General features: G+C 44.9%; 1 protein-coding gene across 3 annotated transcripts in view; it reads left to right on the top strand.

Moving 5' to 3' along the window:
- LOC121576782 (protein strawberry notch homolog 2) overlaps positions 1-24,722 on the top strand; it is a 124,376-nt gene extending 99,654 nt beyond the window's left edge. Inside the window, exons 5-31 of one of the 3 annotated variants that reach the window (XM_041890237.2) lie at positions 1,015-1,173; positions 3,322-3,405; positions 4,098-4,203; positions 4,422-4,582; positions 4,922-5,055; positions 5,375-5,465; positions 5,589-5,732; positions 6,009-6,126; positions 6,386-6,491; positions 6,682-6,835; positions 7,645-7,821; positions 10,053-10,150; positions 10,797-10,879; positions 11,237-11,425; positions 11,773-11,894; positions 12,068-12,199; positions 12,419-12,554; positions 15,848-15,960; positions 16,943-17,014; positions 17,175-17,283; positions 17,390-17,605; positions 17,933-18,027; positions 20,046-20,138; positions 20,762-20,893; positions 21,174-21,441; positions 21,588-22,460; positions 22,491-24,722. In XM_041890237.2, coding sequence (XP_041746171.1) covers positions 1,015-1,173; positions 3,322-3,405; positions 4,098-4,203; positions 4,422-4,582; positions 4,922-5,055; positions 5,375-5,465; positions 5,589-5,732; positions 6,009-6,126; positions 6,386-6,491; positions 6,682-6,835; positions 7,645-7,821; positions 10,053-10,150; positions 10,797-10,879; positions 11,237-11,425; positions 11,773-11,894; positions 12,068-12,199; positions 12,419-12,554; positions 15,848-15,960; positions 16,943-17,014; positions 17,175-17,283; positions 17,390-17,605; positions 17,933-18,027; positions 20,046-20,138; positions 20,762-20,893; positions 21,174-21,441; positions 21,588-22,460; positions 22,491-22,873 — 4,548 coding nt within the window. In that variant the 3' untranslated portion in view covers positions 22,874-24,722. Of the gene's footprint in view, positions 1-1,014; positions 1,174-3,321; positions 3,406-4,097; positions 4,204-4,421; positions 4,583-4,921; positions 5,056-5,374; positions 5,466-5,588; positions 5,733-6,008; positions 6,127-6,385; positions 6,492-6,681; positions 6,836-7,644; positions 7,822-10,052; positions 10,151-10,796; positions 10,880-11,236; positions 11,426-11,772; positions 11,895-12,067; positions 12,200-12,418; positions 12,555-15,847; positions 15,961-16,942; positions 17,015-17,174; positions 17,284-17,389; positions 17,606-17,932; positions 18,028-20,045; positions 20,139-20,761; positions 20,894-21,173; positions 21,442-21,587 lie in introns of all 3 variants that reach the window. The other 2 variants (XM_041890236.2, XM_041890238.2) reach the window with 2 other exon arrangements.
- Positions 24,723-24,977: the final 255 nt, after the last annotated feature.

Raw genomic sequence — 24,977 nt, forward strand, 5'->3', positions numbered from 1 at the left:
CGTGTTTGGAGGACAAAGAATGCTGAGTTGCATCCAAAGAACACCATACCTACTGTGAAGCATGGGGGTGGAAACATCATGCTTTGGGGCTGTTTTTCTGCAAAGGGACCAGGACGACTGATCCGTGTAAAGGAAAGAATGAATGGGGCCATGTATCGTGAGATTTTGAGTGAAAACCTCCTTCCATCAGCAAGGGCATTGAAGATGAAACGTGGCTGGGTCTTTCAGCATGACAATGATCCCAAACACACCGCCCGGGCAACGAAGGAGGGGTTTCGTAAGAAGAATTTCAAGGTCCTGGAGTGGCCTAGCCAGTCTCCAGATCTCAACCCCATAGAAAATCTTTGGAGGGAGTTGAAAGTCTGTGTTGCCCAGCGACAGCCCCAAAACATCACTGCTCTAGAGGAGATCTGCATGGAGGAATGGGCCAAAATACCAGCAACAGTGTGTGAAAACCTTGTGAAGACTTACAGAAAACGTTTGACCTGTGTCATTGCCAACAAAGGGTATATAACAAAGTATTGAGAAACTTTTGTTATTGACCAAATACTTATTTTCCACCATAATTTGCAAATAAATTCATAAAAAATCCTACAATGTGATTTTCAGGAGAGAAAAAAATCTCATTTTGTCTGTCATAGTTGACGTGTACCTATGATGAAAATTACAGGCCTCTCTCATCTTTTTAAGTGGGAGAACTTGCACAATTGGTGGCTGACTAAATACTTGTTTTCCCCACTGTATATTGCATAATGAATATTCAAAATATACTCGAAGCAGTTTGATTGTACAGTGTGTACTCTTTGGCATTGGATATTTTTTTCTAATAACAATGTTTAACAGGGTACTATAAACCAATGAATAATCCCACAGTACAAAGATAAAGAACTGTCCTTGTTATACCCCATGGAATCTGCTACAATATGGAAAGGTGCCAGCAGCACTAACTTGATCCAGAAAGGAGAGAATGAACTAACATATTTTTTCTGTTTGTTGCCCTGTCTCTGTTTCCAGGACCTATCCTGCATCGATGACCTCTCCAACTCTCTGTTCTCCTCTCCGGCCGACTCTCTGTCAGAGTACGCCGATGCCCAGGTCTTCATCCCCACAGACAACCTGGCCCACGTGCCCACGATATGGGACATAAACACACCAGCACCGAGCCAGCTGGAGGTGAGGGGACCTGACTACACACACGCACACAGAGACTCTCTCTCACTTTTTTATGTCTCATTCATACACACTCACACACAGAAATAAACACGTCAGAAAACACACACATAAGACGTTTTCTTTTTCTCACACAAAACAATGAAACATGCAGCAGTGCCTTCATAAAGTACTCATACCCCTTGACGTATTCCTCATTTAGTTGTTACAGCTTGAATTCACAATGGATTCAATATTATTTTTTTTCTCACCCATTTACGCACAATACCCCATAATCCTCTGTAGCTCAGCTGGTAGAGCACAGCGCTTGTAATGCCAGGGTAGTGGGTTCGATCCCCGGGACCACCCATACACAAAAAAATTAAAATAATGTATGCACGCATGACTGTAAGTCACTTTGGATAAAAGCGTCTGCTAAATGGCATATTTTTGTAAATGTATTGAAAATGAAATACAGAAATATCTAATTTACATAAGTATTCACACCCCTGAGTCAATACTTTGTACAAGCACCTTTGGCAGAGATTACTGCTGTGAGTCTTTCTGGGTAAGTCTCTAAGAACTTTCCACACCTGGATTGTGCAACATTTACCCATTTTTATTATTTTCAAAATTCTTCAAGCTCTAGCAAATTGGTTGTTGATCATTGCAAGTCAACCATTTTCAGGTCTTGCCATAGATTTTAAAGTAGATTTAAGTCAAAACTGTAGCTCGGCCAGCTCAGAACGTTCACTGTCTACTTGGTAAGCAACTCCAGTGTAGATTTGGCCTTGTGTTTGAGGTTATTGTCCTGCTGAAAGGTGAATTCATCTCCCAGTGTCTGGTGGGAAGCAGACTGAACCAGGTTTTCCTCTAGGATTGTGCCTATGCTTAGCTCCATTGCATTAATTGCTTTGCCATATTTTTTTGTGGCATTACTTTAGTACCTTGTTACAAACAGGATGCATTTTGGGGAATTCTGTACAGGCTTCCTTCTTTTTACTTAGGTTAGATTGTGGAGTAACTACAATGTTGTTGATCCATCCTTCTATCACAGCCGTTTAACTCTTAACTGTTTTAAAATCACCATTGGTCTCATGGTGAAATCCCTGAGCGGCTTCCTTCCTCTCCGGCAACTGAGTTAGGAAGGACACCTGTGGCTTTGTAGTGACTGGGTGTATTGATACACGATCCAAATTGTAATTCATAACTTCACCATACTCAAAGGGATATTCAGTGTCTACTTTTACATTTTTTTACCCATCTACCAATAGGTGCCCTTCTTTGCAAGGCATTGGAAAACCTCCCTGGTCTTTGTGCTTGAATCTGTGTTTGAAATTCACTGCTCGACTGAGGGACCTTACAGATAATTGTATGTGTGGGGTACAGAGATGAGGTAGTCATTTAAAATCATGTTAAACATGCCATTTATTATAGGACTTCTTAAGCAAATGTTTACACCTTATTTAGACTTGCCATAATAAAAAAGTTGATTACTTATTGACTCAAGACATTTCAGCTTTTAATTTTTTTATTAATTTGTAAACATTTAACAAAAACAATTCCACTTTGACAATATGGGATATTATGTGTAGGCCAGTGACCAAAAATCTCAATTTAATCAATTTTAAATTCAGGCTGTAGCACAACAAATTGTGGAAAAAGTCAAGGGGTGTGAATACTTTCTGACGGCACTGTACATGCTTCACCACACACTACTACCTAGATAACTAACACCACTATGCTCATACCCACACATACACACTCACTCAAAAAAAATAAAAGACAAAATGTCTGTGTGCTTAACACTAAACAGCAATTCTCAAATACACATAAAATGTACAGTAGGGCAGTTGGTAAATGTTGCCTCTAACCACTGATCCAGGGTCAGATATGTTTACAACCCATCTCTGTATAGAGGGCATCTTATCGAATAAACTCAGAAATGGGAACGTTTGAGTAGTTTGAGTCTTTGTATTTTTTCTATTGATTCTGTTGTTATTTTCTCCATTATCTAGCTGACTCATTATCTAGCTGACTGTCACTGTCAAGATAACTAATCACTCTCTCTTATGTTGTGTGTTTCCAGAAGTTCCCACATTCTTGACACACACTCACTCACCACTGTGTGACTGACATCTTTTCATTTGTTTTTGTTTGTTCTCCCTGCAGCTGAATGCCAACAGGTTTCAGGGTTTGAGCAGTTTTGAGGATATCTCAGCCATTATCAGCACCCCACCTTTGGGAGGATACCAGGTAGCCTCAACCCTCCAAATCTAATCAGACCTAAATTAGTCAAGTGACTGACTGAGGGCCCCATTTTCACAGGCATAAGAATGTGGAGATGGAGCCAACACTGACTGCATCATTTTAAATATGCGGCACTAAATTCAAAATGAGATTGGCGTAAATATTTTAATTCAAGTGAATTGTTGCTGTATTTTTGCGGCCGTTCCAAAAACAGGTTTTGAAATAATATATTGAGTAAAACGGTCGGTTTTGGTAACTTCTCTGTCAAAATGAAGCTTCATATGTGAGGCTTTGATCTTCAGAGTCCCTCCTAGAAACACTGCAGGCCAATGATCTGATGTCCAATCAGGCTCCCAATTGACATGAATTAATTCACCTTATGAATTAACCTAACTAATTAACATCAGGACAAGTAACTCTAGGTTAATTATGTCCAATTAGCAATCTGTCCACCCTTTGACTTGTAACCATCCACAAATATTTAGTTTGTTCATTTCACCTCACATCTATCTTGTTTTGTCTTGTCCAGTTGGTTGAGGATATTTTACTGACATCTCTTCCTCATCTGCACTGATCTGAAACGAAAACAGGGGCATTTGCTTTCACCTGTCCAGTTCTATCATATCAGTGTAGATGACGAGGAGACCAGTAATGGACAGGATATTAACTAAATGTCCTATGTCCCCTTGCTTCTGCAGGCTCAGAGAACCCAGACTCCGGCAGAGGAGGAGGCAGAGGAGGAGGAGGAGGAGACTGAGGAGCTGGGACATGTAGACACCTACGCCGACTACAAACCATCCAAATGTACGCTGCCCTACACTAACCTATTTATCCTGTTTTATTAGTTTCCTTTGTGGAAGGAATTCTAATGTTGCAATAGTAATATTTTTCTGTGGTATTAGTACACACAGTTTCCTCATAATAAAAGAATAATACCATCTGATACTGGTAGTTAGTCTGTGAGGGGCTGAGTAAGGTTTTGTCTGTCTATTCAATCTTTAATCTATTTTGTCCTTCCTCAGCCACCATAGGGATCTCCCACCCAGACATAGTGGTGGAGACCAACACACTGTCCAGCGTCCCTCCTCCTGACATCACCTACACTCTGTCCATTCCTGACTCCACCATCAACTGTGGCCTGCTCTCTGCCCTGCAGCTAGAGGCCGTCATCTACGCATGCCAGGTAACACACCTCTCGATCACCTCTGACCCCTAACCTCACACATCTGGTCTGACCGGAACAAGTTCAAGTTTGTTCTTGGGAACTACAGTATGTGGGTCATGCAAAAAAGGGTTGTTTATACAATGGTTTTAAACAACTGTTTTTGTTGTATTACCTACTTCAGCTGTGCTTTTGATATCTCTCTGTGTAAGACGTTTGTTCAATGGGATGCTGTTGTTTTATTCATTCCCGGTCTTCATAAGTGTCTACTAGATGACTAGAATGTGAAGTGTTCGTTAGTGTTTCTACTTGATAGTGCGAGGACACATGAGTGACACTGTGCTCCCTATGTGTTCCTAGCAACACGAGGTAATCCTGCAGAACAACCAGAGAGCAGGCTTCCTGATAGGAGACGGGGCCGGAGTGGGTAAGGGCCGCACGGTGGCCGGCATCATCCTAGAGAATTACCTAAAAGGAAGGAAGAAAGCATTATGGTAAGACACAAGATTTCTCGTACTATTACTCCACACAATACATTACCCAGCCTAGCTCTGTTTCTCCCTACCTAATAGGTTTCTCCTACCATTATGTAGGTGCGGATCTCCCTGTCTAACAGATTTAGATTGAATGGTTTTGATTGTAAAACGTTAGTTGTAGTGGATATTGCTTCAGGAAGGGGCCTTTGTGACCTACATTAGAACCATCACTGATAGTCAGTGCTATTGATTACTACAAACTCTAAAACAAACCTATTCAGTTGTGCTCCACAATTGTTTTGTAAAGATGCTCTCATTCTCCTCTTTCCCCACACAGGTTCAGTGTATCCAATGACCTGAAATACGACGCAGAGAGAGATCTCAAAGACATAGATGCTCCCACTATTCCTGTGCATGCCTTAAACAAAGTGAGTGTTTAAGGAAAAGCAAACCACACTCCAGAACAATATTCATTCTCAATCATTCGTATCCATCAGATATACTGAATGTCTTTCCCTGGCGTAACCTGTGATTGTGTTATTTCCATGTAGATAAAGTATGGCGACACAGCTACCTCAGAAGGAGTCCTGTTTGCGACATACTCTGCGCTGATCGGGGAGAGCCAAGCAGGGGGGCAGCACCGCACCAGACTCAAGCAGATCCTGGACTGGTGCAAGCCTGGCTTTGATGGAGTTGTATCCTTTATGACCACCATTACCTGAAGTATACTGAATAGTTAGTATCTAGCTGGCCATTTTAGAAGAAAGGAAGTACTTCATCTTTTATCCGCTAATAATTACTAACCCCAAACCCTAAAATAAGAACATACTTGATCAATAGTTTGGATGATATTGCCACTTTTGTCAGTTCTAGCATGGCATCTAGCCCAGTAACTAGTGATAGGGGAGCATACCTCAATGTTTACAGTTCACATTGTAGCTGCAGTACTTTGCCCTTGACTGTGTTCCTAGATTGTGTTTGACGAATGCCACAAGGCCAAGAATGCCACGTCCACCAAGATGGGCAAGGCCGTGCTGGACCTGCAGCACAACCTGCCGCTGGCCAGGGTGGTTTACGCCAGTGCCACAGGTGGGCCTTTCTCACACTGTACCTGGACCACTGTTTGTTTTCACTTTCACTATCGCTCCTTCTCACAATGCCTGTACTTTAGGACTGTTTGTCTACCTGTTCCTATCTCAGTTTTTCCCTTTTTCATCTCATTCAGACTGTATGTGTCTTGCCTCTTCCTCTCTCTCCCTGTCTTTCTTTACATTTATCTGAGTCTCTTAGCTACTCTCTCTCTCTCCCTCCCTCTCTCTCTCACCCCTGCTTCTCTGTCTCCCTCCAGGTGCCTCTGAGCCAAAGAACATGATCTATATGAGCCGCCTGGGAATCTGGGGTGAGGGCACGCCATTCAAGACCTTCGATGACTTCCTGCACGCCATCGAGAAGAGGTCTGACCTTATTCCACACGTCATTTACCTGATTTATGTCACTGTATTACCTGTATCTTATTATTCAAATGTATATGAATATCTGTTGTGAGAATGACATCTCATAAGGGTGTGGGTACCAGACCGGTCCTGGCTTCCAGGATTCAGCATCGCTGACAGGCTGTCTGTGGGTTTGATTTTTGATTGACAGGGGTGTGGGGGCCATGGAGATTGTTGCCATGGACATGAAGGTGAGTGGGATGTACATCGCCCGGCAGCTGAGCTTCTCAGGGGTGTCCTTCCGCATCGAGGAGATCGGCCTGGATGACGACTTCAAACTGGTCTACAACAAAGCTGCCAAACTGGTAAGACTAACTTGATAGTGTGTGCGTGTTGATTTAATTTATTTGCTATGTTTATTTGGACAGGGACAATGTAGAACAAAAACATAAGTCTCAGAAGTGAGAAGTGATGCGTTGCAACGTTGATACGTTTCAAAACAAGTCAAGACATGACACAAAGTAATTTAAATGATAGCTGGAAGAGATGGAGACCCGCACACTGTCGAAAAAGAGGAATAAATCCAAAACTGAGGCTTAAATGTAAAAATAAAGATGTTTTAGTGGGACATCATGGTGCCCAAAAGCTCACTGTGCAGAAAAGTGCAGAAATAAGAGGTGAAAACAAAATACTAAAGTTTTGGCATCAAGCCATCATCAGTGTGAATGGTGAGCACACAGCCAAGCTTCTATTTGAGGTGAATTGCATATGTCACATGATCTAGTGAGCAAATCTATACATGCAAACAAGTACATTAAATTAATTAAAGTACATGAGCGGACAGAGAAATATCAAAATGTTTGCTTTTGCATATACCATGTGAACATTTCCTATAGAATAAATAACACAGGATTGTAATGGGTCTAAAAGACCAGATTGTAGAGTGATGTCCCAATAAAACATCTTTATTTTTGCATTTATGCCTCCGTTTTGGATTTATTTCTCTTTTTCAACAGTGTGCGGGTCTCCATCATTTTCACATTAAAGTCATTGCACATATTGCTGTTGGACCTGATTTTAATATTTGAGTTTTAAAACACATGATGATGTGAGATTGTCTGTGTATGTAAAGAGATGTGTGCAGGAAAACTGACCTATATATGCTTGTCCTCAGTGGGCGGAGGCTCTGGCCGTGTTCATGCGTGCGGCGGACGAGCTGTGTCTGGTCAGCAGGAAGTCCCTGTGGGGTCAGTTCTGGTCGTCCCACCAGCGCTTCTTCAAATACCTCTGCATCGCCGCCAAGGTTCGCTGCCTGGTGGAGCTGGCCAAGAAAGAGCTGGAAGCTGGCAAGGTGAGACTGTTATGTTCATTTATTCAGCCTTTATTTAACTCTGTACTCAGCCTCTGATTTGCTTCCAAGAGGTTAGGAGTCACCATATAGCTGAACTTGGTATCCTAAGTGACCTCTCGGTGACCTCCCTGAGGCCAAGGGTCAATGGCTGTAAATTCAGCCATTGATGGTTTCAAATGATCGAGACATCTAGTATACAGTGGGGGAAAAAAGTATTTAGTCAGCCACCAATTGTGCAAGTTCTCCCACTTAAAAAGATGAGGCCTGTAATTTTCATCATAGGTACACGTCAACTATGACAGACAAATTGAGCAAAAAAAATCCAGAAAATCACATTGTAGGATTTGTAATGAATTTATTTGCAAATTATGGTGGAAAATAAGTATTTGGTCACCTACAAACAAGCAAGATTTCTGGCTCTCACAGACCTGTAACTTCTTCTTTAAGAGGCTCCTCTGTCCTCCACTCGTTACCTGTATTAATGGCACCTGTTTGAACTTGTTATCAGTATAAAAGACACCTGTCCACAACCTCAAACAGTCACACTCCAAACTCCACTATGGCCAAGACCAAAGAGCTGTCAAAGGACACCAGAAACAAAATTGTAGACCTGCACCAGGCTGGGAAGACTGAATCTTCAATAGGTAAGCAGCTTGGTTTGAAGAAATCAACTGTGGGAGCAATTATTAGGAAATGCAAGACATACAAGACCACTGATAATCTCCCTCGATCTGGGGCTCCACGCAAGATCTCACCCCGTGGGGTCAAAATGATCACAAGAACGGTGAGTAAAAATCCCAGAACCACACGGGGGGACCTAGTGAATGACCTGCAGAGAGCTGGGACCAAAGTAACAAAGCCTACCATCAGTAACACACTACGCCGCCAGGGACTCAAATCCTGCAGTGCCAGACGTGTCCCCCTGCTTAAGCCAGTACATGTCCAGGCCCGTCTGAAGTTTGCTAGAGTGCATTTGGATGATCCAGAAGAGGATTGGGAGAATGTCATATGGTCAGATGAAACCAAAATATAACTTTTTGGTAAAAACTCAACTCGTCGTGTTTGGAGGACAAAGAATGATGAGTTGCATCCAAAGAACACCATACCTACTGTGAAGCATGGGGGTGGAAACATCATGCTTTGGGGCTGTTTTTCTGCAAAGGGACCAGGACGACTGATCCGTGTAAAGGAAAGAATGAATGGGGCCATGTATCGTGAGATTTTGAGTGAAAACCTCCTTCCATCAGCAAGGGCATTGAAGATGAAACGTGGCTGGGTCTTTCAGCATGACAATGATCCCAAACACACCGCCCGGGCAACGAAGGAGTGGCTTCGTAAGAAGCATTTCAAGGTCCTGGAGTGGCCTAGCCAGTCTCCAGATCTCATCCCCATAGAAAATCTTTGGAGGGAGTTGAAAGTCTGTGTTGCCCAGCGACAGCCCCAAAACATCACTGCTCTAGAGGAGATCTGCATGGAGGAATGGGCCAAAATACCAGCAACAGTGTGTGAAAACCTTGTGAAGACTTACAGAAAACGTTTGACCTGTGTCATTGCCAACAAAGGGTATATAACAAAGTATTGAGAAACTTTTGTTATTGACCAAATACTTATTTTCCACCATCATTTGCAAATAAATTCATTAAAAATCCTACAATGTGATTTTCTGGATTTTTTTTTCTCATTTTGTCTGTCATAGTTGACGTGTACCTATGATGAAAATTACAGGCCTCTCATCTTTTTAAGTGGGAGAACTTGCACAATTGGTGGCTGACTAAATACTTATTTTCCCCACTGTATGGCTCACCCTGACCCAAGTGCTCTCGACAACCTTGATTAATGTTTTGATCAGGGGCCCGGAACACTTGGGGAACGAATAGATAAGCAAGAGTATTTATGCCTGCCTGCCTGCCTGCCTGCTTTCCCTTGAGGAGGTTGGCAGATTGCTACCAACCTCTCCCCATATGCATCTGTCTATTGTTTATCTATTAAACCTTTAAATATAGAAGTCTTATCTTTGGGTTCAGCATTTCCACACCTTGAGCAAATCAATTATTCCTGACAGACTGTCATTTAGATGGGAATCTCTGGCCAAGAGGCATTATCACAATTATCCAAGCATTTGATTGGACAAAGAAAATGATAAAGGAAATAGAGCCATTTGAATGTTTTTTCCTGGTTGGTATGTTTTAGTGTGATGCTCTGCTCATGTGTCTTGTTTCTCCCCTCCCCAGTGCATCGTGATCGGTCTGCAGTCCACAGGAGAGGCCCGAACCAGAGAGGTCCTGGACGAGAACGATGGGCACCTGGACAGATTCGTATCTGCAGCAGAGTAAGTGTGTGTGTATCTGTGCCCTTGGCTCTCTGAAGCCTTGGATAAGTATAGTATTAGAGCAAATTGATCTTTGGCTCAGCCCTGATTCAACTCACACACACACCACCACAGCTTCCATCTAGTGTAACCAGGGCTTTCCAGCCTGACGCGCCTGTGGTTTTCACACACATCATTTGTTTGTTGCCGGGTGAATGACCACTCACTGGTTAGAAAGCACTCCCATTTGTCACTCTCCAGCTACAGTCAAAGGTTCAGTCTGAACCCTTCACTTTTCTTCCTCAGTACACACTACCTGAGGGTGTAGGGTGAATCTGCCCTTAGACACTGATCCAAAGTCGGTTAAGCTGTTTCCCTGATAATGGTTAAGGACTAGGATTTGGGGAGGGTAAGCTGATCCCAGATCTGTTCCTGCGGTCAAGTTCAACCAGGAGCATACCTGGGTGTCAGGCTGGAAATAATGCTGTATGTCTGCCTGCCTGTCTGGACCATCTGAACCTGGGAGACATGAAATGCATATGATGAGGCCAATCAGAGCTTGTCACTCATCTCTATAACCTGTCAGAACTGTCTTGACATCCCTTCAGCCTTCCACAGTGTCAGATTGAGAAGATAACCGTCTGTGTGTCTGGTCTTTTTTCCTCAGGGGTGTGTTCAAAGCTCTGGTACAGAAACACTTTCCCTCAGAGAAGCAGAGGAGAGAGAAGGCACGTGGAAACAAGAGAAAACGTACGTCAACTAAAATACTAAAAACTGTGTTCCTCTGGTGAGGTGTTTGTTCTGTCTTGTCAAAAAAAAAAAAATGTGGACTGGCTGCACCACTATGTAATAACATAAAAAACGCTAAAATCCAAAGGGGGGCACTGATCCACTCCCCACTGTACTCAGCAGCACCACCTTCTTAACAAATCCTGGGGAGAACCCTGTAATGATAATAATAACAACGCTATTTGTGACCAGATTTCTTTATGGGGGCTTATGTCAAATTTAATTGACTTGCCTCGTCAAGTCGGTCTCGTCATGTACTATTCAGGTAAAGCCACTGAGCCACAGTCTGAATCAGCTTGTGTGTGTTCTGTCCACTAGGTAAGCCCAGGGGACGGCAGCCCAAATTCCCAAAGCACACCATGGTGCATCTGGGGGGCGTGATCAACATCAGTGACGACAGCAGCACGGACACGGACGGCATGGACACCGACTCCAACTCCTCGCCAGACTCCCTGATGGACAACAACGATGACGTCATCTTCGTCCAGCACACCAGCTGTCACACAGGTACAATATTTTGACTCTCCTTCTGAGGGGAAAAGGGGGTGCAACTCAATATTAGGAAGGTGTTCCTAATGTTTTGTACACTCAGTGTATGTTCTGCAATGCACACGTTGTGTTGAAGTCTAGGGACTTGGAGAAGAAGTATGATAAATCATTGAAGACAAAGAAAATGACAACAAAGAAACTGATGCATTTTAGGTCCACTGTACTCTCTCACACACACAGACAGTAAAAGCACTTAGCAGACATCTGGGGGCATTTTACCGTGCCCGCTCCCTTTATGACTGTCTGACTCTGTTTACAGTCGTTAACATGCCTCTGTCTGTCTGGGTTTGGTTGGGTTCCTACAGCCAGTATAGAGAAGATGAAGCAGGGCCTCCTGATCAAGATCGCTGACCTGGGAAAGGAACTACCTCTGAACACTCTGGACGAGCTCATTGACAAGTTTGGAGGACCAGAGAAGGTCTCGGAGGTACGTACACCTTATCGGGCTGGATAGGCGCCACATAACCTTATGTCAGAGAGTACATAGTGGGGGCTCTATCAGAAAAATGTGAGATGAGTACCGGTATGTTTCCTGTTTAGAGATTTGTCATTGATTGTTCAATTTTGCTCTGCGGCACTCATTGACAACCTCTGTTGTAGATGACGGGTCGTAAGGGTCGCGTGGTGCGACGTCCTGACGGAAGCGTGCGCTACGAGTCGCGTGCGGAGCAGAGCCATACCATAGACCACATCAACCTCAAGGAGAAGGACCGCTTCATGTGCGGCGAGAAGGTGAGACACTGGACACTAGAACCATTCTACATGTATCTATCACCAGTGTCTGTGAGTCGAAGGATCTCACTCAAACTGTGTTTGTTCTTGCTTAGAAAATCATGTTCCTATGACACTGTATGTTCTGACGGCATACGATGGAATTATTCTATGTTCTGTTTTGCAGTGTTACAGTGGTTTGTTATATCTTCCTCTCCTCCATCCCTCTCTCCTTCCCAGCTGGTGGCCATCATCTCGGAGGCGGCCAGCTCGGGCATCTCCCTGCAGGCAGACAAGCGGGTGAAGAACCAGCATCGGAGGGTACACATGACCCTAGAGCTGCCCTGGAGTGCAGACAGAGCCATCCAGCAGTTTGGTGAGTCTGGAGAGGACCAGGGGTTAAAGGTCAGGGGTCTGTTAGGCTTAAGGCGTCCGCATGCTTCCCAGCCGAAACGGTTCGGAAGAGTTTATGCATATATTATGACAACATTTTATGAAGTTTTTGTTCCTTTTGGACTTCGGTAAGGTTTTTTTCGGCTGTTTGGGCATACAAAAAAATGTCTCAAAGCAAGCCGAAGTCGGTAGCCGAAGTCGGTAGCCCCTTCGTCTGTGATTGGTCAACAGTATGGATTCTTCAATTAAGTATTTGTTGTCATTCAACGAGAGACAACTTGTTTTCATGCACTTTTTTTCATTGAGAAATACTGCACCAAACATCTTAGATGTAAAATTGCCCGACTAAGATCTCCTCTGCAAAAACGTCATAACTCCAGAAATCTGTCATTAATTAATTATCTTAGATAAATTCTGACTATTTTGAAGAAGTGTATACTGGCATCTCAAAATGGACAAAGTACTATTGCTGCTTTTTTCTAGTTTTTAAAGCGAAGGTCTTTTAAGGGAGTATGCGAGCACACTCGTTCGCGGAGTTCGGCTAGGCGCCAGCTGAACTGAAGCATGCTGATGCCTTTAGGGGTCAGGGTTAGGGTCAGAGTTGGACTCTCCTCAATGCAGGTTACACACACTGTCACACAGACGTCTCTCTTCACACAATCCACCCTGAAAGAAGTGTTGCACTCTAGCCTGATGAAATGTCATGTCATTAGTATCGGCTGCCTCTTCAAATTGCCTTGCCTAAAGACAGATTTAATCATTTTGATGTATATCAAATTAAAATATATTTTGTATTTTTGGACCTATGGATGCGAGACATTTTAATAATTGGAATGAGTTACTTTTATAATGGTGTTGCTGTGAAACTTAACTTGGATGTGGTGCAGTTTTGTCTGGCTGCAGGGAGAGGTGTGTTGGACTAAATTAGAATAACATAATTAGCCTTAATCTCCTGTACTGTTTGCTAGATATAATTTCCCACCCAATAACAACAGTGGAAAAGCGGGCGTGCGCGCGCACCCACACACATCGTGGGCCGTGAATGAATTGTTTGCAGTAATTAGCTAACTGCCTCAGTAATTCCTTCCCCGTTAGCCGCACTCCCTTGTGACTTGGGGAGCTGAACTCACTGCATGGGTTGGCATGTGTGGGCCTGATTGACAGACACTGTTTACACTCACAACAGCAACACACACACACAGTTAGGTGGCCTAGGATTTCCACGTTAAGGTCCAATTCAGAACTTGGAACTTGAATGACGGGTTTAGCTGTGGTGGGTGGAAACTTGTACCCGTTCCGAAATGGACCTGGGGCTTTCACACCCGGACTCGATATGCATACATTTATTATTAAAATATTGAGACCCGTTCCTGTAGCTCAGTTGGTATTTGGTAGAGCATGGCGCTTGCAACGCCAGGGTTGTGGGTTCGATTCCAACGGGGGGCCAGTATGGAAAATGTATGCACTCACTAACTGTAAGTCGCTCTGGATAAGAGCGTCTGCTAAATGACTAAATAGACCTGGTCTGATCCAGATCCGATCCGAGTGAGGGAAGCAGCAGACCCGAGCTGGTAAAGAGGGAGAGAGGTGCCGCTCTAGAGGCGGGGAACGGCCGTACTGTGAGCGATTGGGAGCGAGAGACTGCAACCACCCAAGCAGACTCACACTATAGTAAACTAATAGCTGCCATAGCTACGTTATTTATCATCGAATATGATTACGTAGTACCTGTCTTGACTGCATCAAACTGGGAGAAGCTAGTTAAACTAGCTAACGTTAGCTAGCTGGGCTAATTTAGGCTGCAGTGCATGCGCTTTCTAATCCTAGTTACAAATAACATCTCCATTCAGAATATTAAGTACCAGCCTACCTGTTGGCTCTTGGTCGTTGTAGCCTATCCTTCTCCTTTAACTTTTAATTCCGTCATTTTAATTCCATTTTCCATTGATTAGATTTCTCCTAACTTTTGCCACACATGGAGTGAGGCTCTGTGACTGTAACCTATTGTCGCTTTGATGACTCATGATTGGCCAACAGCAAGCTACACGCTCCACTCTCGTGAAAAGCAAGAGCAGCAGCATAAATTATAAAAATGTATCTCTCTCTATTGCAGCAGTAGCGTTCGGATCTGTACGGGCCCTTCTGGATATATCAGTTAAAATTACACATACCGGAGACCTGTGACAATCATATCAGATCCGACCAAGACCTGTGACATTATTTAGAATTGTGGAACCGTCCCGCTTGTGTCCCGGATCGGGATTCGGGAAGAGGTGGATCCGTGAAGACTCAGAGACCGATTACCCCGGAAATCCACATTTGCTGACATCATCCTCTGTTCATTGAAATCATCCTACCCCATAAACCAATGTCTTATTTTTCTAGTTTTTCCCTGTTGTACACCACTATACTGTACAAAAATATAAACTCAACAATTTTAATGATATTACTGAGTTACAGTTCATATAAGGAAATCAGTCAATTGAAATAAATAATAAATCAATGGATTTCACATAACTGGGCAGGGGCGTAGCCATGGGTGGGCCTGGGAGGGCATAGGCCCACCCACTTGGGAGACAGGCCAACCCACTGGGGAGTCAGGCCCAGCCAATCAGAATGAGTTTTTCCCTACAAAATAAGATTATTACAGACACAAATACTCCTCAGTTTCATCAGCTGTCTGGGTGGCTGGTCTCAGACGATCCCGCAGGTGAAGAGGCCGGATGTGGAGGTCCTGGGCTGGCGTGGTTACACGTGGTCTGCAGTTGTGAGGCCGGTTGGACCTACTGCCAAATTCTCTAAATGACGTTGGAGGTGGCTTATGGTAGAGAAATGAACATTCAATTATCTGGCAACAGCTCTGGTGGACGTTCCTGCAGTCAGCATGCCAATTACACACTTCCTCAAAACTTGAGACATCTGTGGCATTGTGTTGTGTGACAAAACCGCACATTTTAGTGGGCTTTTATTGTCCCTAGCACAAGGTGCACCTGTGTAATGATCATGCTGTTTAATCAGCTTCTTGATATGCCACACCTGTCAGGTGGATGGATTATCTTGGCAAAGGAGAAATGATCACTAACAGGGATGTAAATCAATTTGTGCACATAATTTGAGAGAAATAAGCTTTTTGTGCGTATGGGATATTTCTGGGATAATTTATTTCAGCTCATGAAACATTGGACCAACACTTTACATGCTGCGTTTATATTTTTGTTCAGTATAGGTCCTCTGTGTTCTGACTGGTCTTCCTCCTCTGTGTGTGTGGTTCTCCAGGTCGTACCCATCGCTCTAACCAGGTGACGGCTCCAGAGTACATCTTCCTCATCTCTGAGCTGGCCGGGGAAAGACGCTTCGCCTCCATTGTGGCCAAGAGACTGGAGAGTCTGGTACGTGCTGTTGCAGCCTCCTCTACTAAAGCCTGATCGATCTACTATGGAGTCCCAGAACTCCATGTGTAATAAATCCCACTTTTATTAGAGTGAGGATTGAACTGCTGAGTTTATAACTTGGGGGCAGTCTTTCTCCCCGTAATCCTAGGGCTCTGACTCCCCTGTTTACTCCCCCACTGTCCCAGTCCTCACCCCCTGTCTTGACCCTGCTTTGTCCTATTGACCAGACACTTGCAAGGTCACCTGATGTCACAAACACCTTTCACACAACATTTCAAACCCAGGAAATTCCTCAGATCCTCCTTTGGTCTGAATAATAAGGTTATCAGACTTTGGAACGCACCCATGTCTGGGTAGTTATATGAGACTGCTATGAGACAGTTTTCCATATTTCATTGTAATATCTTTACCCCAGTCATTTATTTGCCTTGTCTATCAGGAGGGAAGGGGGGAGTTCCAGAAAGTGTGTGTTGTCTCTGCCAGGCCTGTGCGGCAATCCAGTCTCAGAATGGGATACGTCATGCAGGTGTAGGCCGTCATTGTAAATAAGAATTTGTTCTTAACTGACTTGCCTAGTTAAATAAAGGTTAAAAAAAAAATATATATATATATATATATTACAAAATTCCCAGGGCCCAGCTTCTCCTCTTCCCCTCCTTCCCAGCCGCTGAATACCTTTGTGTTTGGCTCCCTCCAGATCAGCAGTGATCTCATATCTGGCAGAAACATCCCTTTGTTTTTATCTCAGAACATTCCTTTATGTGGGCACCAGCTAAAGCAGCTGCTGGCTTCAAATGGACCTTCAGTCACAATCTGTGCACAGCACTCAATGTCTTGGCAGTCATGTCAATTCACTGCCTCTATGCTTTACCTGTCTGCTGCAGTTGAGAAAGTTGTGTGTTTGTAGCGGGTGCGTTATATCAGTCTGTGACGTAAGGCTGTAAAGCTAACAGTGTTTTGTTCTGGTTTCTGTGTCCAGGGTGCATTGACCCACGGTGACAGGAGAGCCACAGAGTCCAGAGACCTGAGCAAATACAACTTCGAAAACAAGGTAAGCGCTGGCTAGAACTATTACATGTGAGATCATGCTTCCGCTTGTACAGAAGCCCAATTTGGCATGACCTGTGATTAGTTGTGTTGGAGATTCTGGGGGGAGGGAGCGGTGACCTGACCTGTTTGATGACTGGTTTTTCTGCTGTGTGTTTCTGCAGTATGGTACCAAGGCTCTGGATAAGATCACCAAAGCCATCCTGGGCCACATCGAGAGCAAGGTGTCCCCTCCCAAAGGCTACCCTGGGGGTGATGCCCTGTTCTTCAGAGGTACATTGAGTGCATGTAGAACATACCCCAAACATTATACAAATCCTGTCCTATGCAAGTCCTGTCCAAAGCTACATTGAAATAATTATTGTATTCCCTGTTTCAGACATGAAGCATGGCATGATGGATGTGGGTATCTTCTGCAAGGAGCCACGCTTTGGTCTCAGTACTGAGAAAGACTGCAGCATCACCAAGTTCCTCAACAGGATCCTGGGCCTGGAGGTCCACAAGCAGAACTCTCTGTTCCAGTACTTCACCGACAACTTTGACTACCTGATCGAAAAGGACAAGAAGGAGGGCAAATACGACATGGGCATCCTAGGTATGGAGACCAACACTCACGCTTCAAACATGACTGAATAAAATGGTGCCCTTTCCATAGTTTGTAAAGCTAAAGAACTCTCCACACTATTAGAATTAAAGGCTGCATTCTATTGTATGTGACTACTATGCCATACAGTATATACTCCTCTATATACCATTAAAACAAATCCACCTGCCTACTGCATTTGGCATTCCTAGAATGTCTTTCCAAGAGCAGCAACATGGTTTGGGATGGTACAGAGTCTCTGTATAGAGATGCTAGATATGTCTCCTGACTAGAACTATGTGTCATGTCCTGTCCTGTCTGTTCTGTCCTGTCTGTCAGATCTGGCCCCAGGTAACGATGAGATCTACGAGGAGAAGCAAGAGACCTTCATGACAGTGGGAAACCCCCAGGACGGACAGGTTGTGCTCTACAAGGTACTGCCATTGTACACTGGTACATTATTAATGTACAATTTGATTATCTAGCTATATTTGACAGTGGCACCTCATATAGATTTGCATGTTGATTTTTGTTTTGTAACTAAATGAGTGCCGCTGTTTGGGTCGGTTCTCTGGTCTGAAAAATATACTTAAAATCTCAACAAGACTAAACCTAGTGATTATATATTTTTAAAAATGTCCCACCATTGCCTCGAGACAACGAGAGCAGTGTTTCCTGCAAACACAACCAGAGAGGTGATATACTGTACTCGACAGATTTATCCTCCACTTTGTTATTCTGTACTCTGACTCCTGGATGCAGTTATTAGTGCTGAGCGATTAACCAACATTTCGGGGGGATTTAGGTTATTTAACAACTAATTGACCGACATCGGATCACTTTTTTTTGTGAGCCCAACGTGCCGTTTCTCTAGAGAGAAATCAAATAATTCACTGAAGAAATCAAGTCAATAACTATTTGGGACGCTGGGCTGAAGGGAGTTGTAGTCTTCATTAAGCAAATATTCAACCTAGTTTAGCGCAGAAACATGGTAATGAACTACATTGACCATAATCCATTGCCCAGTTCTTTGCGGCTCGGACAGAGGATACACTTTTACTCCTGCTACGTAAGATAAACACAGACTGCATGAGAGAGTAATGTACACAACACAACGACGAGAGGGATAGACAGTTTGTGAGAATGCCTTAGCTACTTTGAAGAACTAGTCAAATGATTTCGTCAGACAGCTCTGCAGCATACTTGGGCAGGCTAGCCTAGCTAAAAGGATGACTGAAGACAGTATAGCACAGTCAAACTCATTCAACGGAGGGCTGAGTGTCAGCGGGTTTTCGCTCCTTCCTTGGACTTGATTGATGAATTAAGGTCACTAATTAGTAAGGAACTCCCCACACCTGGTTGTCTAAGGCTTAATTGAAAGGGGGGAAAAAACTTAGACACTAGGGCCCTCCATGGAATGAGTTTGACACCTGCAGTGCAGTATGGGAAGCAAAGAGATAACGTTAGATGGTCTGGCTGGCTGCTACTGCCTGAGCAGAGATGAGATGATCACTTTAAGGAATTAAAAATAATAAAGTCATCAAATAAAAACTAAGTAATTTCCTATTTTTCTATTGATGGCTACCCAATATGGACCTGACAGAGAGAATGGAATATTTTCAATGTTTTGGCAATTGAATGTTCACTATTTCTTGGCTTTGGAATTTCCTTAAAACATCTCTAAAATCATTTTAATGTAATTATTTCATAATGCATTTAAAAAATAGTCGAAATACTCCGACACATTGGTACGGCTGGCCTTTGGGTTAAGCGAGCAGTGTGTCAAGAAGCAGTGAGGCTTGGCAGGGTCGTGTTTCGGAGGACTCATTGCTCTCGACCTTCGCCTCTCCCGAGTCCGTACGGGAGTTGAAGCGATGGGTCAAGACTGTAACTATCAATTGGATATCACGAAATTGGAGTAAAAAGTACAAAAATAATAATACAAAAAAATAAATAGTCGAAATCGAAAACCGCAAAAAAGAATCGAACCGACACCGAACCAACCTCAAAAAGCATGAATCGCTCAGCACAAGCAGGTATGCCGAGATTTAAAGTGTTGGCATTTCATCTGCATGTGGTTGGATGGTGAGCATCACATTTAGCCAGAGGGAGGGAGAGTAGCAGAACGCTGAAAAATGATAATTACTGGTATCTCCAGCTCCCTGCCTTGCCTGGCCGTCACTGCAGGCGAACCTAGAGTTTACATTTCAAACCAACACAACCAGGACCGGTTTAGCAGGTGTAGACTTCCAACTCATGCCAACCCCCTGGCTGGCCTCTGAGCCCCTGATACAAAGAGCTGTGTGTGTGTGTGCCCGCACAGATTTCCGCATGTGTGTTGGGAATGTTGAATCGTGCCAACAGTGGGTATTCGCTGCATAGTGTCCTCCCATAGGGCAGCTATTCTGACCTCTAACCGTTAACCCTTGTCCTCTGCATGTCACCCCTATAGATCAGCGTGGACAGAGGGATGCCGTGGGAGGAGGCCTATGAGAAGGTCCAGAACCTCAACAGTCCTGACGAGGGTTTCTACCTCTCTCACAAGGTGAGTCTAGCTGGCTATCGTAGAGCAGAGAGACGCTCTGCATGTCTCAGCACGCACACAGACGCACCAGGAAGCCTGTGATACTGTGAGTACCTGTACCTCCCCAGGGCTCAAGCAGAGCTAGAACAGCTTCCAGACTGTCTGTTTCCCAGAGGTGAATGACAGTTCAGAAGGGTCCAGGTGCCTCTGTTCTATTCTCTGTTCTCTGGTGTGGCTCTTTCATCGCACATCAAGGGAGTATAATGAAGTGTGCATGTTGTGAACCTAAAGGAGAAAAATAACTAGGATTTGATTCAGTATTAATTGTAGTGCCTAGAATGAACACTATACACAGCCTCTTCCTTCCTGATGTTGTTTTCTTCATTATACTGTAGTTACATTCACTTGGTTCATAATACAATTCAACAATGAAATGACAGTCTTCTATAGTCCCTCCAGGCAAACACTTACCCACTGCCAGGTTCCCAGTTGAACTCACTATAAATATTCTGCCTCTTTCTTGATTTGATTTATTTGTGGTTTAAAACAATTGTACAGATGGAGTTCAATTGTGGCCAGAGGAAAACACATGAAAGTATTTTACAGAACTTTAAAGTCATTTCCATCTCCTATGTGTTCCTCAGTTGCGGGGGAACCACCCGTGTGTGCTGTTGGCGGAGCAGGGCCGAGGGAGGAACCTTATCGTCTACAAGCCCAACATTGGCAAGCAGGCCCACCCAGAGAGCCTGGACAACCTCCAACTACGCTACCGCAAGGTAGGGCTCCAGTCTGACACAGACGGATAGAAGTCTGTTGTTTGGCAGAAGGAACAGCTATAGTGTCCATTGACATGCACACAATACAAGGATTCCACTCGCATGGAAACAATATTTGTCTTTGTTCTTTGCCAGGAAATGTTTGTTGTGGTGTATGCTGCCCTCTAGTGGAATAAACAGTAGTGAAACAGGAAGTACAGTCCTGCGTATTGTCTAAGGTCCAATATAAAAACGAGTGCTCAACACTTTAACATAAGACTGTGTTGTGTTCCCGTCCTAGGTGACCTCAAACCAAGCCAAGGACAGCTGGGAGAGCCAGTTCAACTTTTCCTTTGGGAAATGTAGCCATGCTAACTGGAACGGGAAGTGTAAGAAGATCGAGGAGGGTCAGGAGTGTCTGCAGGGCATGCGTCTGCGCCAGTACCACATGCTGTGTGGTGCGCTGCTGCGCGTCTGGAAGCGCGTGGCCGACGTGGTTTCTGACATCACCTGCTCCAGCATCCTTCAGATCGTACGCCTAAAAACCAAAAATAGTAACAAGCAAGTCGGTGAGTACTAAACATCTCCATATAACCCACACACACACACACCATCACCATCACCAAAGTGTGGTTCTGTGAAAGGAAATCAGAGGGAATGTCTTGACAAATTAGTATTTCGAATGTAAACCTAATACCCTCTCTTTCTCCCCTAGGTATCAAGATCCCAGAGAACTGCGTGGCCCGAGTGCGTGAGGAACTTCTCAAAATGGACGAGGAGGTGAAGAGGAGGCGCAAGGAGAAGGAGCAGCAGCGCGCCCAGGAGCAGCGGCTAGCCGAGGAGCGGCAGCTTCAGAACCAACACCTGCTGGCCAAGCTTTACAGCCAGACACAGACCCTGAACCAGAGCCTCAAGAACCAGAACTTGTCGCAGAGCCTCAGCCAGTGCCTCAAGACCCAGAGCCTGGCCCAGGCCAAGCCTCTACACGTCAAGCCTCTATTCCAGCCCAAACCTTCACAGCTCAAACCCCAGCTCAGCCCAGTCAACCAGCTCCCCAGCATGGCCAGCCTCACCTCCCACTTCTCCCACTATCCCCACCACTTCCCCTCCCTGCCCCTCTTGCAACCCGCCCCCTCCTCCACCTCCAAGCCCCCTCGGACCGGGGAGGAGGTCTTAGACCTGACGGTGAGCCCCTCTCCCTCCCCAGACAGCACGGAAGGAGGCCTGGTCCTCGACTGCCTGACGGGGGGATCCGTGGGGAGCTTTGGAGAGGACTTTGGCCTGGAGTCTCTGATATCGCTGAGCGCGCTCGCCGCCCAGAACACTGCACACAAACTGCAGCAACCTCTACAGCCACTGCCACCACTGACAAAGCCACAGCAGCTACAGTCGTCACAGCAGATACAACCACAGCTACAGTTGTCACAGCAGATACAACCACAGCTACAGTCGTCACAGCAGATACAACCACAGCTACAGTCGTCACAGCAGATACAACCACAGCTACAGTCGTCACAGCAGATACAACCACAGCTACAGTCGTCACAGCAGATACAACCACAGCTACAGTCGTCACAGCAGATACAACCACAGCTACAGTCGTCACAGCAGATACAACCACAGCTACAGCAGCGGTTGGACAGTCCGACTCTAATCAACAGCGCCCATCAGGACTACTATGACATCCTCAACCTGCTGGACGATCCAGACCATCTACCTTACTCTCTGTCCAGCCAGACAACTACTAACCCCTCCTCTTCCTCCAACACAGTGGCTCAAGTCTCGTCTGGCCTCCTCTCTTCCCCCTCTACCCCCTCCTCCTCTCTCTTCACCTCTTCGGCCCTGGCCCCCTCAGAACAGCAGCCACTCCCTCTGGCCAACGGCCACTGCAGCACGGACGCCCTCATCAATGTGCGCGAGGTACTGGACAACATGCTACGGACCAGCGCAGACCGGCAGTCGGTTATCCATTACCGGCTGCATGAATGGGACTCTGTGTAACCACCTCATCAGTGTGGCTGTCTGTGTCCTCTAGCTGCTGAGTGTGAACGCACCCCTCATCCCCTCTCCCCTCAGGGCCTAGTCACATCACTGCCTGTCCTGTGCCCTTCACCTCAACCCTCTCCAGGCACTGGATCCACAGGCCAGGGTCACATTCGCTAGACCAAATGTGTTGTCCGTTCAGAGATGGTGAACGTACGACTCCGGTGGAACTGGCCAGGTCCCTTCGCTGAGAGAGAGAGCAAAGGGGGCTCAAATACATAGTTTATACACCAAGGCTTGACCCAATGGAGAAACACAATTGCAACAGGGTTTGATTATGTTTCTATGAATATCAAAAGCTCATGTGCTTTTAAAAAGATCCAACCCGGCTGGAATTGCTTTTTTTTTTAATTGAGGAATGTCAAAATATTTTTCTAGAACCACAGCTCTCCGTACTGGTTAAGTTAGGTTTCATTGGTAACATCGCTGGATTCAAACTGCCTTTCATGCACATCTGTGTGCTTTTCTGCCTTGTCCTGTAATTCGCTTCATCGCCATTGCATCGACTGGAAGTAGACTATCTTGCAAAGCTTGGTTTGTTAAAACCAAGGGCTCCACTCAAAAACATCAAACTGGAAAAATCGACAATGTTTCAGTTTTGGCTCCATCTCCCTCGTGTCCCTCTCTCTCTGCTGTTTCTACCATCACTCGCTCCAGTGTCCCTCGTGTCCCCCTCTCTCTCTGCTGTTTCTACCATCACTCGCTCCAGTGTCCCTCGTGTCCCTCTCTCTGCTGTTTCTACCATCACTCGCTCCAGTGTCCCTCGTGTCCCCCTCTCTCTCTGCTGTTTCTACCATCACTCGCTCCAGTGTCCCTCGTGTCCCTCTCTCTGCTGTTTCTACCATCACTCGCTCCAGTGTCCCTCGTGTCCCCCTCTCTCTCTGCTGTTTCTACCATCACTCGCTCCAGTGTCCCTCGTGTCCCTCTCTCTGCTGTTTCTACCATCACTCGCTCCAGTGTCCCTCGTGTCCCTCTCTCTGCTGTTTCTACCATCACTCGCTCCAGTGTCCCTCGTGTCCCCCTCTCTCTGCTGTTTGTACCATCACTCGCTCCAGTGTCCCTCGTGTCCCCCTCTCTCTCTGCTGTTTCTACCATCACTCGCTCCAGTGTCCCTCTCTCTCTGCTGTTTCTACCATCACTCGCTCCAGTGTCCCTCGTGTCCCCCTCTCTCTGCTGTTTCTACCATCACTCGCTCCAGTGTCCCTCGTGAAAACAAGAAGAGAAGGGGAAAAGAAAACAGTCAGCCGTTGTAACAGTGCCTTTGGAAACCTACTTAAATGCAGTCTTTGAAACCCATATAGGCCTAATGTATAGATTTGTACTCAAAGCATTGGTATGTTAATTTATTATATTTGTATTTAACTTAACCCTCCTCGGCCCTCTGTTGGGTCTATGCTGGTGGCAGGTGCCAGGGATCGTCCCCACGAGCCCAGTATGTGTATGTCTGTCTGTGTGTGGACCCTATAGCTGTCCCTTCAGCAGACTGTTCTGTGTGGAACCCTGCTTTCCCAGGCCATGTTATAGACAGAGAGCAGAGGTTAGATGGGATGGACACTGCTGATTTGATGTAATTGGGTGGATGGTTTAAAATGGTGTCAAATATCCTTCTTTTACTCTACTCACCATTCATCCTACGATGTGACTCCTGGGTTGCTTTTGATTTGAAGTTCTCAGGAAAGTCTCGAGTGCATTTGTTATTTTGTTTTGTTTAACTTTCTGACCAATATTGATATGAATATTTGTTTTAGCATATATATATATATATATATATATATATACATACATATATACATACATATATACATACATATACATACACTACATGACCAAAAGTATGTGGACACCTGCTCGTCGAACATCTCATTCCAAAATCATGGGATTTTATACACCTGTCAGCAACAGGTGTGGCTGAAATAGCCAAATCCACTTTTGTGTGTGTATATATATAAATATGTACATATATTGTATATTATATTTCAGAACCTGTAAGATCTGGCTGTCGTTGTGAAATGAATGCACGGTAATTGGTTCATGAAAAGCCTGGGTAAGTTCAACTAATCAA

The sequence above is a fragment of the Coregonus clupeaformis genome, chromosome 11 (assembly GCF_020615455.1).
Source record: "Coregonus clupeaformis isolate EN_2021a chromosome 11, ASM2061545v1, whole genome shotgun sequence".
NCBI lineage: Eukaryota > Metazoa > Chordata > Actinopteri > Salmoniformes > Salmonidae > Coregonus > Coregonus clupeaformis.